The sequence below is a fragment of the Gambusia affinis genome, linkage group LG23, assembly GCF_019740435.1.
Source record: "Gambusia affinis linkage group LG23, SWU_Gaff_1.0, whole genome shotgun sequence".
Lineage (NCBI taxonomy): Eukaryota > Metazoa > Chordata > Actinopteri > Cyprinodontiformes > Poeciliidae > Gambusia > Gambusia affinis.
This window is the reverse complement of record NC_057890.1, coordinates 19,729,802-19,743,430: the sequence shown is the minus strand read 5'-3', so window position 1 is coordinate 19,743,430 and position 13,629 is coordinate 19,729,802. Positions and strand designations below refer to the sequence as shown.

At 49.0% G+C, this 13,629-nt stretch overlaps 2 protein-coding genes across 15 annotated transcripts in view; both read left to right on the top strand.

The window, feature by feature from the left end:
* The first annotated feature begins 568 nt into the window (after nucleotides 1-568).
* On the top strand, nucleotides 569-7,834 carry LOC122826485 (protein mono-ADP-ribosyltransferase PARP12-like). Its single transcript, XM_044108419.1, has 8 exons — nucleotides 569-1,064; nucleotides 2,461-2,596; nucleotides 5,066-5,369; nucleotides 6,036-6,128; nucleotides 6,211-6,337; nucleotides 6,405-6,573; nucleotides 6,646-6,763; nucleotides 7,345-7,834. The coding sequence occupies exons 1-8, from the start codon at nucleotides 748-750 to the stop codon at nucleotides 7,461-7,463; spliced, it is 1,383 nt and encodes a 460-aa protein (XP_043964354.1). The 5' UTR covers nucleotides 569-747; the 3' UTR covers nucleotides 7,464-7,834.
* Nucleotides 7,835-8,682: 848 nt separating this feature from the next.
* The window catches only part of LOC122826469 (filamin-C-like), a 39,820-nt gene continuing 34,873 nt past the window's right edge, over nucleotides 8,683-13,629 (top strand). For all 14 annotated transcript variants that reach the window (XM_044108381.1, XM_044108378.1, XM_044108377.1 and 11 more), the window contains exon 1: nucleotides 8,683-9,332. In XM_044108381.1, the coding sequence (XP_043964316.1) occupies nucleotides 8,957-9,332 (376 nt within the window). In that variant the 5' untranslated portion in view covers nucleotides 8,683-8,956. The remainder of the gene's footprint in view (nucleotides 9,333-13,629) is intronic.

The window sequence follows — 13,629 nt, the reverse complement described above, 5'->3', positions numbered from 1 at the left end:
ACCCGAGAAGAAACGGCTCCTTTAAAATGTTTCAGATGGCAGAACCTGCTGATCCACCTCTGGAGTTTCATGCTAGTTTCCTTCTGCTGCTCCTCCGTCGTACATCCAAACCGTCTGGGACCGGACCGGACCGGACCCGTTGCTTTTCTAATACCATCCATAGTTGTGCTTTCTAGGGAAAATCAGAACCTGTGTAGGTCCGGTTCCTCCGGTCGGTGCTGGTCAGCAGGTGTCTGCTGGCCTTCAGCCTGAACCCCAGGGTCCTAAACTCCACCCCCCGTTTCCCCCCAGACTTGGATTCAGGCTCATCGGTAGCATTTTGGTTGAGACGTCCAGCAGAGTCTGAGGAGAGCATTAGTGAGGTTTAGGATTTGATGTAGGTTGATTTTTCAACAAACTGATGAAGCTCCAGATTTTCTGTTTAGTTTGAATTCTGGAGAGTTTCTGCAGCAGAGAAGAGAAGCTCCTGAGGAAGATCTACACCTGGAGGACCTTCCAGCAGCCAGTGCAAGAAATGATCAGGTTTACTCATAGAAATCACTCCCCCACTCTCTGGGGGAGGGGGGCTCCCCCAGCCTCTGGCCCCTCCCCCATCAACTGACCCCCTCCCCCAGCCTCTGGCCCCTCCCCCATCAACTGGCCCCTCCTCCACTCTATGGCCCCTCCCCCAGCCTCTGGTCCCTCCCCGCTCAGCCCGTCCTCTGTCCTCCCGGCCCTCAGTGCCTCTGTCCGGGCAGCAGCAGCAGGATGCCCTCCATCAGCTCGGTGATCCTACAGGCCACCAGCTGCCTGTGTGAGCGCAGGGGCTGCATGCAGCTGCAGCAGCTGCAGCAGGAGCTGCAGCGGCGTTGCAGATTGACAAATGAAGGCTTCATCTACATCATCCAGAACTGTCCGCAGCGCTTCCTGCTGGTCCCGGACGGGGAGTCCTACTCGGTGGTCGGTCGCACCTCCTTGCGGCTCTGCGGGGCCTACATCCGGGGGGAGCAGTGCGGGGGAAGCTGCCAGCAGCTGCATCTCTGCCGGTTTTACGTTTTCGGGAACTGCAGGTTCGGGAAGGGCAGGTGAGTCACGCACACAGGAACTAGAACCCGAACCGCTGCGGGACTATTTCCTTCCGCTGCGGACTCATACACAGTCAGTTCTCTCTCATGAAGAAAAACGAAAGTTTAGCAATTAAACCCGAGAGAAGGCGAAAAGTTTCTTTGTTGTGATCGAGAGAAAGTTTTCCTCCTTGGTTCTTCCCATCGGAGGTTCTGGTTCCGATGTTTCTTTCACAGTTTATGGGTCAAAAACCAGGAATTCATCCCCGGATTCCCAGCAGGAGTCCGTCTCGAACCCGACCTGATACTTCAGTAAGGAATATTGAACAGAACCAAATAAAAACTGAAGAAAACAATATCAACTTTTCCCGACGTCACAGAGTGACGTCAGAAACCGAGAGCCTTCAAGTGAGTTTTAGTTTGTAGAGAAACGAAACCTGAAGGTACACTTCCGGTCTGGGCTGAAATCACAACGGTTCCAACAGAACCAGGACCAGTACCAGTTCAAATAAAGTTTATTACATCCATTGATTCAGTTTCGTGGCAGCTCTGCTCTGGTTTTATTGTTTTCACAAAGTCACTGAGGAAAGTGACATGATTATTTGTCTTTGCTTTATTTAAGTTGTACATGTCTGAAAATAAAAAATGAAGTTTATTTAATTCTTTCTCATCCTTTAATTGGACCCTTTTTACAAGTGTTACGGCCGGTGGCCTTGTATGTTTCTTTTGTCTCTTTCTTTTCTGTATATCTGCAGCTTTCTAATAAAATTAACTCTACTGGGAACTGGCTAAGTCCTAATCCTCCTGTATCGCTCCCTGAGGTCTACAGCAGAGCTGATTGGCTCACCAATTATCAGCTCCACCAATCCCTGATGAGGCCTCCCTTTTTAAACCCAAGACTTCCTGGGAGACAGCTGGCCATTTTGCTGGGTGTTTGTTGACTGTGGTATACAAAATTGTCTTTGCGTGAGCTTTTGTAAATCTTTGTGACCTGTGAGTCCCTGTGGGGGGTCTGTATGTTAGCTTATTGTAGCCTACTAGAGTTTTGTTGTTTGTTGTTAACCTCAGGTTTTGGTCCTGTTTTGTTTGGTTAAGATCTTTGGTTTCCAACTCTGGTTGTTTTGTGAACATTGTTTTATTCAGTGTTTTGTTTTTGGTTATCACACCTTAACTTTTGATTGTAAGGTTTTTTTTCTACCTTTTTATTTTGTTAAACCCAAACAATAAATCCCAAACTGATAAACCTTAACATCTAGATTTCTCTAATGTTACTTCTCCTTCCCCCTGACTGAGCTGGGTTGTAACACAAGCTATAGAAATAATTTATTTTAAAAATATTTATTGTGTGTTTCTCTCATTGTTTTATCTTCTGAGTCTCCAGGTGTTTCCAGATCTTATCTATGTCTTGTCCAAACAGGAAGTTGTGTAAGCTGTCCCATGATGTCTCCTCCAAGCACAACGCCGGGCTGCTGAGAGAATGCACGCTGCAGGAGCTGCAGGAGGACGAGCTGTTCCTGCTGCTGCTGCAGAACGACCCGCAGCTGCTGCCTGAGGTAACCTCCACACCTGCTCAGGTAGCTCACACAGGCCAGAGGCAGACAGGGGGGGTTGCTGCCATAATCCAAGAGCACCAAGAGCAGACATTTTCAGCCTGAAAGCAGGATTTTATGTCTTTTGTTCTCAAAACTTCTTCTGGCGCTCACATTTAGTCTCTGCTCGGAGTCTTTGGCGCAGTCGCCTGGCAACCTCTCAGCCAATAGAATGAAAGTGTGTTACTGGGTGTGGCTACCCCAGTACCACACCCAGGTTAGGGTGTGGTACTAACCTGGGCGTGGTACCTAAAGGGTTAGGGTTAGCAGGTTGCTATCATTGTAGCAACCTGTGCCACCCACTGGACGTAGGGAGAAACAAGACGTCGTAGTGCACTAAACATCCCAGCTGTGTGCTACTTATCGTAGACATAAAATGAGTAGACCCCGCATTGGCTGCTCTGGCAGAGGAAATACGGCGGCCATTTTGGAGCGGTCGTCCCTTCTACTTGGCTAAACCAAAACAGCAGCAGAAGCCTCATCACTGCCGGATATTTGTGTTCATATCAGCAGACTATTGTGTGAGATCTCTGGGGATAACGTTTCACGAGTACGATGGATATATTACCGTTTATATTTTGTGAATGGAATATTACTAACCTGTATTTATGTCCTGGCAAAACACATCAGAGTGTCTTCATTTCCTCAGAACTGCTTTGTTAAAGATGCTGTTGGGTTTTCATGCTGCTCTGCAGCTGGCAGCACCAGTCCTGACCACTAGATGGCAGTAACTTTTTCACACAACTTTAAAGATGGCTGAACTTTTCAAGAGCACCTGGCTGCAGACGCCGTCAGCAGAGGAACTCTTTTGGATGTTTAGATGTGTCTGGGATTATTTTAATCTGGTGGATTAAGAACTCTCTACAGGCCTCAGACTTTTACCTCTGGGGTGTGAGCGCCATCTGGTGGTGATTGTTCTCTTGTACTTCAGGAGAAACTAATGGTTTCTGAAGAAATTTCACTTTTCATCCATAAGGTTCCTTCAATTCAAGACATTATAAATTATAGTCACAAAACATAAAAGGGTCGTTAAGGTAACTAATTTCCTGTCTTATTTTGAAAAGCTCTGACTTGTGTTGTCTGTCTGTTCTGTTTCCATCGTCGTTGGCCTCGTTTTGTCTCAGGACGTCTCGGAGAGCGTTCAGATTACGGTCCAAACTGTTCTAACGGGAGCAAAATGCAGATTCCTCTGAGTAAAACCCCATAAAATCCAACCAGTTTGGAGATGCTGGTTATCCAAGTTCTGGACAGGATCCGGATCCGACTCCCGGGGTTTGGCGTGTCTTTGTTCCACCGATGAGTCATAGTGTTCATGTCTGTGGTTTGGCTTACTGGAACCAGTTGGACCAGTTGAGGTCCCTCCCTGCCCAGAATGGAAGGGAGAAGATCTGAGGAACAGGAAGCTGGAGGCTTAATGTGAAAGTTTAAAACTGAAAGCAAAATGGAGAGAATGCAAGATGAGAAGAAAAACTAAAAATAAAAAAACTAAGAATGTCTCACCAAGGAACCCACAGCAGGTAAATTAAACTCTTCATGTTCACCTTTATGTTAAAATCACTGCTGTCTAATTGAAACAGTTCATCTGAACTGAACTGAACTGAAGATGGTTTGGATCAGGAGCAGGTTCATGTGTAACTAAAAAGCAGTAATGACCCAGTCATGTTTGGACTCAGTGTCTCTTCCATCAGAACCACCAGAACCATCATCCAGAGTCTAACTGGGTAACAGGAAGCTGGACGTTCCCAGTCCCAGTTACGCTCCCAGTTTGTCCATAATCCCAGTTTAACTTTAAGGATTTTTCCAGATTTTGCTGAGCTTGGTGTGATGATGGTTCTGACCCGATGGAATCATCAGAACCAGTTGCTCCATCCAGTCGTAGATGTTTCCGTCTCCAATGCTTCAGGACTTCCTGGTTTCTGACCAATCAGAGAGCAGAGAGACACACCCCTCTCACTGGCTGGTTCTGGAGGAACTGGACCTGAACTTTCTGAGTTTGTCTAATGTTTCCCACTCTGGGTCATCTTGGGTCATCAAAAAACTAGCAGCTGTATATAAAATTAAAAAAAATGATCTTGCTCTGATTCTCCATTTTCAGCCACTGGAGGTGGCCTTTATGCGCTCTGGTTTACCTTCACTCAATGTTTATTTTCTTTTTGCTATAGCAGAAGCATCAGTAGCATCAGAAATTGCACGTTGGTGGAAATCACCATAGCAACCAGTTTCTCATGTCAGCCACCTGGCTGCCTCCTTTAGGCGCTGGCTTTCTCAGCAGCCATGTTGTCTTTGCAGAACTTCAGCTAAACAGGAAGAAGACAGTGGGTGCCTTTCAAAGTAAAGGCTGGTGTAGCAACATGTGGCTGAGGATGAAGTGCAGCAGTTTCTTCTGATGAAGGCTTGACCCGTAGCTGTCCTCCTCCTCCTCCTCCTCCTCAGGTGTGTGTTCACTACAACAAAGGCTCGGCTCCTCACGGCGGCTGCAGGTTCCAGGACTCCTGCTCCAAGCTGCACCTGTGCCAGCACTTCCTGCAGGGCGTCTGCCGGTTCGGGCCGCGGTGCAGGCGGCAGCACGCCGTGGACCAGCACAGCCAGAGCATCCTGGAGCAGAGGGGGCTGAGCCGCCAGCTCATCAGAGATCTGCCCGCCATCTACAGGAACGCCCAGCACCTGAACGCCGCCGCCACACCAGCAGCTGCTGCATCACCTGCTGCATCACCTGCTGCTGCTCCTGCTGCAGACGGTGAGCTGAAACATCCTCATCCGGCACGATGCTGCTCTCTCACACATGGCTGTTCCTCGGTGACCTGTGGTCATTTGTAACATTTTTGGTTTAATTAGCCTGTTGCTTGCTAATTTAAATATACAATTAGCCATATTTAGTCAGCATGCTAAACATTTAGTTTCAAAGTAAAAACTTTAGGGCTGTTGTAAAAGAATCTTTTAGCACTCTAGAATATTTGTACGATTATCTGAGGAATCGCAGATCGATCGCTCTCGCAACAAAATGAAAAGATTTTTTTCTCTGAATGATTAAATAATCCAGATTATTGCTGTTAATGTTTTCCAAATGGCGCCCCCTAGTGAGCCAAACTCAGCCTGATTGAACATCAGATGTTCATCAGAGATCGAAGTCTGTAGTTTCACCAAAGTCCAGAACATTAACAGAGAGCTGTTCAACTATCGCCACAGGCTTTTTGTTCTGTATGGAAAGTAATTAAAAAAAATGTAAATCTAACTCTAACTTAGAAAAGTTTATAAATATACAACAAAGACTAAATTAGTCCCATAAAATGTGAGAAAAAATTGCTTAGAAATCAACACAAATTGAAACGATCAAAATCTAGTATAGAGGGGATTTTAGCGCCTCCTGCTGTTCAGGTGATGAAATGTTCTGTTTGTCTGTCAGACCCAGATTCTGGTCGGTTCTGTAAAGCGGCCCAAACAGACGAGACGGAGGAAATCTGTCTGCATTTCATCAGGAACAGCTGCAAGTTCCAGGGTGAGTTCCTCCACATGCAGCTGCTGTGGTGACCAGCAGGTGGCAGCAGAGCGCCGGTCTCAGGGTCCATGTTTCTGTGCAGACGGCTGCCGCCAGGTCCACTTCCATCTGCCCTATAAGTGGGAGGTCTATGATGGCCGGTGCTGGTCGGACCTGGAGAACATGGAGGAAATTGAACGGGATTACTGCGACCCGGCTAAGACTCACAGGTGAGGCTCACCTGAGAGTTCTGCTCTGGGGTCGCAGAGTCGCCTCTCAACGCCTCTCGTTCTGCAGCTCAGAATATCAGCGGGTGGATTTTGTCACCATGACGATGGAGTTCATGCCCGTCCGCCGTCTGTCCACCGTCTCCTGGGTGAAGAGGCCGCCACACTACAGCCTGACCACCCAGTGGCTGTGGTACTGCCGGGCGGAGCGGGGCGGCTGGCTGGAGTACGGGCAGCCGGTGAGTCGGCCCGACGTTCTGGACCGTCTCGGCCGGTCTTGAGGTTATAACGACATGTCCTGGTTCTGTCAGGATGAGAAGCAGCGGTCCACTTCAGTAGCATCTAGAGCCCTGGAGGAGGCCTTTGTCTCTGGAGAAACTGAAGTCCAGGTGGTGAAAGGCCAGAGGACCTACGTCGTCTCCTTCAGAGGTACCGCCGGCTGCCCACACCTGCATCACCTGGTCCGGACTCTTCATCGGGTCTGGACCAGGGAGTCCAGACCACAGTCTGGACACTGAGACTGTGGTCTGGACATCCATGTACACCCTTCATCCCTAATGGGGTCGGGAGGGTTGCTGGTGCCAATCTCCAGCTGCGTTCCGGGCGAGAGGCGGGGTTCACCCTGGACAGGTCGCCAGTCTGTCGCAGGGCGGTCTGGACTCTCATCCCGGTTAATGAAGGGAACGTGTGCACAGGTTGGTGGCTCTAAGGCCCGACCCAAAGTCCAGAAAAGCTTCAACACAATCAGGTGTTTTATTAATGACTTGTTCTGATGCACAGGAGTTTGTGTGAAACAGAGGAAATCTAGGTTTTGTTGGACCTATAGAGGTTATGAAGGGAACCTTAAAGCCACGGTCGGGTTTTGGGTCCGATTCTGCTCTGACCTGGTCTTCAGCAGGTTGACCTGATCGTTGCTCAGACATTCAGACAGTGAGAGAGTCGTCAGCATATGGCAGAATCGTGGTCTGTAGAAGTTCTGATGGTTCCTGAACCCGTCCTCTGTCCTGCAGACATGTACCAGAGGAACCCCAAGCACCACACCAAGCGGAGAGTGTGCCGCCGTCCTCGCTTCGTCTCCAAGGCCGAGGTGGACAAGCTGGTGGCTGATCTGAGAAAATGTTCTGGATGAGTTCTGATGGACCTGGTCTGGACTCTCTGACATCACACCAGTAAAAAGGAACCTGACTTTCTGGTTTCCAGCATCAACTTTTCTGCAAATCTGGATTTTCCTTGTCCAGAAGAATCGGACCAGAACCTTTTTGTTTTATTTCACCAGAACCGATCCTGTTGCATGTTGTGTTGCTTCATGTTGCTTTAATTGAAGCACTTTGTAAATCAATCTGCGCTGCTCAGACTTCCTGTTATTTTCCTGATTTCTGATTTTTTTTATTAGTTTTTTTACTGTATTTTATTTTGATAGTATATGTTCTTGCTGTTTGCACTTCTGTTGTTGTTTCCTGTGATTTCAGATCAGTTGTAATAAATTCAACGAAACTTTGAGTTTTCTGTCGTGTTCTGGTGCTTTGACCTGGTTCGACCCGGTTCCGAGTGAGGAAGGTCCGGTTCAGAACCTCGTCTGCAGCCCCTGCAGGCAGGAAGTCATTTTTAACGACAGATTTATTACATTTTTACCCACATAGCAAATAGCTGCCCACCGGGGGTCCGGACCGGTTCTGACCCAGGAAGGTTCTCACCTGACCTGTCCAGGTGTGGGTGTGTCCACTCCTCTGTCCTGACCCAGGTTCTAGTTCTCCAGGTGATCTAGCTCTATCCCTGATTGGTCCCCACAGTGTCTCTGTCCTCTGATTGGTCCCCACAGTGTCTCTGTCCTCTGATTGGTCCCCTCAGTGTCTCTGTCCTCTGATTGGTCCCCTCAGTGTCTCTGTCCTCTGATTGGTCCCCTCAGTGTCTCTGTCCTCTGATTGGTCCCCTCAGTGTCTCTGTCCTCTGATTGGTCCCCTCAGTGTCTCTGTCCTCTGATTGGTCCCCTCAGTGTCTCTGTCCTCTGATTGGTCCCTCAGTGTCTCTGTCCTCTGATTGGTCCCCTCAGTGTCTCTGTCCTCTGATTGGTCCCCTCAGTGTCTCTGTCCTCTGATTGGTCCCCTCAGTGTCTCTGTCCTCTGATTGGTCCCCTCAGTGTCTCTGTCCTCTGATTGGTCCCCTCAGTGTCTCTGTCCTCTGATTGGTCCCCTCCTCTTTACCAGCTGCAGACTCTAAAAATACTCGGGGCGTCAGCTGGACTGGAGTCCCGGGTTCGGATTGTGTTGGGGGGGGCAGGCCCCTCCCCCAAGGCTGCCGCGGACCAATCAGCTGCTGTCTGATGGTGAGGTCATGGTGGGGGGGTGTGGAGGGGTCATTCCTGGAGGTCCAGCGGAGGGACGCGGAGCTCCCTACCCCTGCGGGTCAGTCCGAACCGAGTCCATTCCGTCCGAACCGAACTGCTGCCCCGCACTCGGCGCCTCTTTCTCCGGACCGAGCCGAACTTTTCTCGGACCTTCCCTGCGGACCGAACCCAGCTGTCGGACTCTGATCCTGGCTCTGTCCCCGCCGCCGCGCTTCTCCTCCTCTTCCTCCTCTTCCTCGGTTCCGACCCGGTCCAAGCCCGTGTGACACTCACGCAGCATGATGAAGAACAGCGGCTTCCTGGAGCCGCAGCAGCTCTTCTTCCTCAGCCCCGCAGAACCCGCAGAGGAGGAGGAGGAGGAGATGCCGGCCACCGAGAAGGACCTGGCGGAGGACGCGCCGTGGAAGAAGATCCAGCAGAACACCTTCACCAGGTGGTGCAACGAGCACCTGAAGGGGCTCAACCGGCGGATCGCGGACCTGCAGAAGGACCTGGGCGACGGGCTGAAGCTCATCGGGCTGCTGGAGGTGCTGAGCCAGAAGAAGATGTACCGGAAGTACCACCTGCGGCCCAACTTCCGGCAGATGAAGTTGGAGAACGTGTCCGTGGCGCTGGAGTTCCTGGAGCGGGAGCACATCAAGCTGGTGTCCATTGGTGAGAGAACGGCCCGGTTCTGGAGGTCCGGACATAGGCTGCTGGGGGGCAGAGTGTTGGGAGGTTCTGGATCCATCCAGAAGTCGCCAGAACCTTCCTCAGTTCCTCCGGTTTCTTGGTTCTCCAGGTTTTTGGATCACCTGGAAGAACTTGAGCAGGTCAGAGAGTCTGGGAGGTTGATTTAAAACCTCTGAAACTTTCAGCCGCAGAATCGAAGCAAACAAAGGGTTCGCTGAAATGTTCTAGGTCTGCTTGGGGTTCCTCAGGGTCGTAGATGACTGAGATTCTCCAACTGGATCCTGGACCCATCGGAGAACTGGTTGGACTGGTTCTGGTTCAGATGAAGGTGTTTATCAGGAGTTCTCTAGATGTTCCGTCTGAGGAAGTGAATGTGTTTCAGGGACTCTAGGAGAGGTTCTGGTTCTGGAGGTCAGCAGATCGGATCATGGAGGAGAATTTCTCTGTTCCTCTGGAAGTCAAACTGCAGATGTTCTGCTGACTCAGACGCTTCCTACAGCGTCTGAGTCAGCAGAGGAGGGGCCTGCACCCGCTGGGGCCTCTAGTCTGGCCCTGTTGGGCCCCAGAGCGGTTCTGATGGGGCCCGGGAGCCTCTAGTTTGGCCCCGTTGGGCCCCAGAGCGGCCCTGGAGCTGATTGATGCAGGACAGCTGAGCTCTGCTGCTGAAAATAGACTCATAGGGCTGAAGGCATCAGCAGGGCCGCTCCCAGATGCTGGGGCCCCGGGGCCCCATGCACCCTCTGGCCCCCAGGGATTAGCAGCAGAGTTAGTTTGATAAAGTGCCTGAATCAGAAATAGGAGGTTTTGTGTCTCTGGGACTAAAATAGTAGAATTTTTGTTTTTATTCGTTTATTTAGATCTTTCATCATTTCACGGCTTCTGGATCATTTCTGGATTTTTAAAAAAAATATACATAAAAAATCTATTTTAATTTAGGTCCTAAATTTATTGGGATGGTTAAATCATGTCTTTATCGGGCTTGCTTTGGTTTCTGGAGTTTCCTGCTTGTTTCCTGTTGCTTTCTGCTTTTTCTTCAGTTGTTTTCTATATTTTTATTTTTAGCATTGTAGGGCTTTCCCCCTTATTTTCAAAAACCTTCTATATTTTGATATCTGGATTTTTTTCCAGGCATCAGATTATTTTGAGTTTTTACACTGTAAAAACACAAAATCCTACCAAGTATTTTACTCTGGTTTGTAGTGCGAATATCCCAGTAAAGTTAAAATAAAATGAAACTAACATGCAGCTGGTTTCAAGTCAATAACTTAATATTTTATTTCACTTGAAGAATGAAAAAATGTATTTTATAACAGATTAATCTGCTAGTGGAACCAGAGAGAAATTGACTTACAACAACCTCCTACTGAAAAGTTTAGTTTCTTTTTTATGTTTTTGTTTTTCCAGTGTAAATAAAGGAAAGTTTCAGCCTGTTCCTGATCCTGTTTCTGCTGATCGAGTCCAGACCGTTTGCTGCTCTCTCTTCTACATTCTTTCTGGATTTCTTGTTTTTTCAGTAAACTTCATGTTTCTCTCTTTAATCCATCATCTGGATTAACTCTGGATGTTTTGGTTTTTTTGGAAAGACTTCTTTCCGGTTCCTGAGGTTCCCTTCAGGACTTTTCTGCTTCAGGATGTTCTGATTCCTCTCTGGGTTTCATTTTTCTGGACTTTGTCAAAACCGCCAAGGCTTACTTCTCTGTGTTCTGCTGGTTTGGCGGCTTCTGTTTGGTTCCGATCCCGGCTCTCCAGGCCTCCTGCCGGGTTCTGGATCCGCTCAGAACCCAGCAGGGGTTCTGAGGTTAGGGAACCCTAACCTAACCCGATTAGGGTTCCCTGCCTGAAGAGCCATTCTTGTATTTTCTAATTCTGTCGGTTGGCGTTTGTCTGTCAGAGTAATGGCTGCCATGTGTTGCAGCAGTCAGCGCTCAGGAATGTCCATCTGAAGCCAGGACCCCCCCATTCACACACACACACACACACACACACACACACACACACGCTGCTTATTTTGGATCTGTGACTCACTGGGACTTCCTGTGAAGCTGACCAAGAACTGAGAACTGATCAGAGAGTTCTGTTGGTTCTGTTGGACCTGAGACACGGGTCCACATGGACTCTGGTCCACAGAGACGCTAACGCTCTCTTAGCTTAGCAGCCTTGTGTCAGACTCTGGGAGGAAGCTGGAGTTCCTGTAGAGAAGTTCAGGTGGAACATGGAGACTGCAGGCAGGACGGGTTCTGGTCCGGGCGGACTGAGGCCCAATTCGAGTCCACCCAATCAGCTGCAGCAGCTCGTTAAGGTCCTGTTGCATTGTGGGTCTGCTCAGCAGTCAGAGTATAAATTTGAAAACATTTTTATCATTTCATTAAATCCCACATTTCTTTTATTTTTTTTTCCAATATATTTATATTTAAGACACAACTTCACATTGTAAGATAAGATTTATTAGTCATTGTCATCAACAGATTACAAGCAGATTGAGACTGTGCTTGACTCGAGTTAAAGTTCAGATTATATACATATACAACATAAATATACAAACATAAAAAGATGAAGAAACAAACGGCACAAAACGAGAAATAAATAAACATCAGAAGATTGTTGCAGAGCCTGAAGGTATCAGAGTGAACTGAACATTGTGAACATGAACTTACACACCTCCATTCAAACCTGCACTAGTTAGGGGGGGAAGACATGCGGCAAATGTCGTCGGGTCCGGGAATCGAACCCGCGACAGCCGCGTCGAGGACTGAAGGCCTCCAAACGTGGGGCGCGCTGCCCTCTACGCCACCGGACCACGCCCCAAGAACAGATTTGAACCTCTAATGGGACTTGAACCTTAAACAATTCAGACAGAGTTCCTTTTTCAGATGATCATTTAGTGGAAGATCACTGGACCTGTGAAGAACCCTGACGGGTTCTAAAGGTTCTCATTTATATTGTAGAAGTTTAAATCGTTTCTGTGATTTTAAATGAGCCTGATTCCAGTCCTCCTCATCCATCTTGTCAATCACATTTTCTTTTATTTCATTTTATTTTACTCAATATTCAGTCTGGATTTTCTATTTTATTTTATTTTTTTCTATTTAGTTTTTAACAGCAGAATAATTCCTGTTTGCTGCTCTGCTCTTAGTTTTTCTGTTAATTTCATTTCTTCATTTTTCATTTGAATCGATTTAAATCATATTTCCATCAGAGTGACCCGGTACCAGGTCCAGGACCCGGTTCCGGTTCTTCTGATCTGCTGCAGCTGCTGCACTTCCTGTTGGCTCCAGCAACTGCCTGAGGCGCTGAGTCAAAACCGGGTCGCTGGTTCTGTTGGTCCCAGGAGCTGCTGAACACATGCAGGACAGAACCAGAACCTGGGACAGCAGGTGTCAGACAGCAGGTGATCGTAACCATGGCAACCAGAGATCACATGTCACCATGTAGCTTTGGAGTTGTTCTCAGGTCGTCTCCATGGTGACCATGTCGGGGCGAAGAACCTAAAGACCCGGTTGGTTTCTGGATCTGCTGGGAGATTTTGTGCCTCATGGTTCAGAACCGAGAACTGTTCATTTCTGGCCAGGGTTCGGTTCTGGTCGGGTTCTGGTCCAGACTGGTTCTGCCAGCAGCAGCAGCAGCTCGTCTTCCTCCTGATGAAGATCTGCTGACTGTCACGCCGAGGCCAGCAGACAGAGCGCCGATTCAGGCTGTGGCCACGCCCACTCTGCTGCTCAGCTCTGCTCTGATTGGCTGCTTTGGTTCTGAGGAATGTTCCTGAACGGTTTGGGTTCCAGACCGGGTTCTGAAACCGGGTCAGATGTCGAGGTCTGGTTCTGTCCCGGGTCTGTCCAGTCCGGTTCCAGCTGGAACCTGAAGCTCAGAACCGACCATGAAGCCTGAAAGCTGCTCCTCCCTGGGCCTGTTGCAGGGTCGGCGGGGTCGTGGGGGTCGTAGTGAGGTCGGGCCCCCCTGTTCCTCTGCAGTGTGTTTTGTTTGGTAACCGTTGGCGACCAGCAGCCAGTGACATAACGGATCAAACAGCTCGATCAGCTCAGGAAGAGCCTGGAGGCAAAGCAGGGTCCGCTCCGGGTTTTCCTACTTCCTGCCGACAGGAAGGTCCGGTTGGAGCGGTTCTGACCCAGAAACGGTGTGGCAGCAGCAGGAAACGTGCGGCCTCCTGCTTCCTGCTGACAGCAGATCTCTGGAGCCTCTGATGGAAAACATGGCTGGAAACGGAGAATCCTGAGCCACTGATAGTAGAGAGTATCCGCCGTGACGGAGCTCCGCCCACAGC

Excerpts from the sequence above, each read along its gene's own strand:
- LOC122826485 (XM_044108419.1), top strand. The coding sequence starts at position 748 with ATGCCCTCCATCAGCTCGGTGATCCTACAGGCCACCAGCTGCCTGTGT. Across the intron at positions 5,370-6,035 it reads TGCTGCTCCTGCTGCAGACG|ACCCAGATTCTGGTCGGTTC; the intron begins GTGAGCTGAAAC and ends TTTGTCTGTCAG. Across the intron at positions 6,129-6,210 it reads GAACAGCTGCAAGTTCCAGG|ACGGCTGCCGCCAGGTCCAC; the intron begins GTGAGTTCCTCC and ends GTTTCTGTGCAG.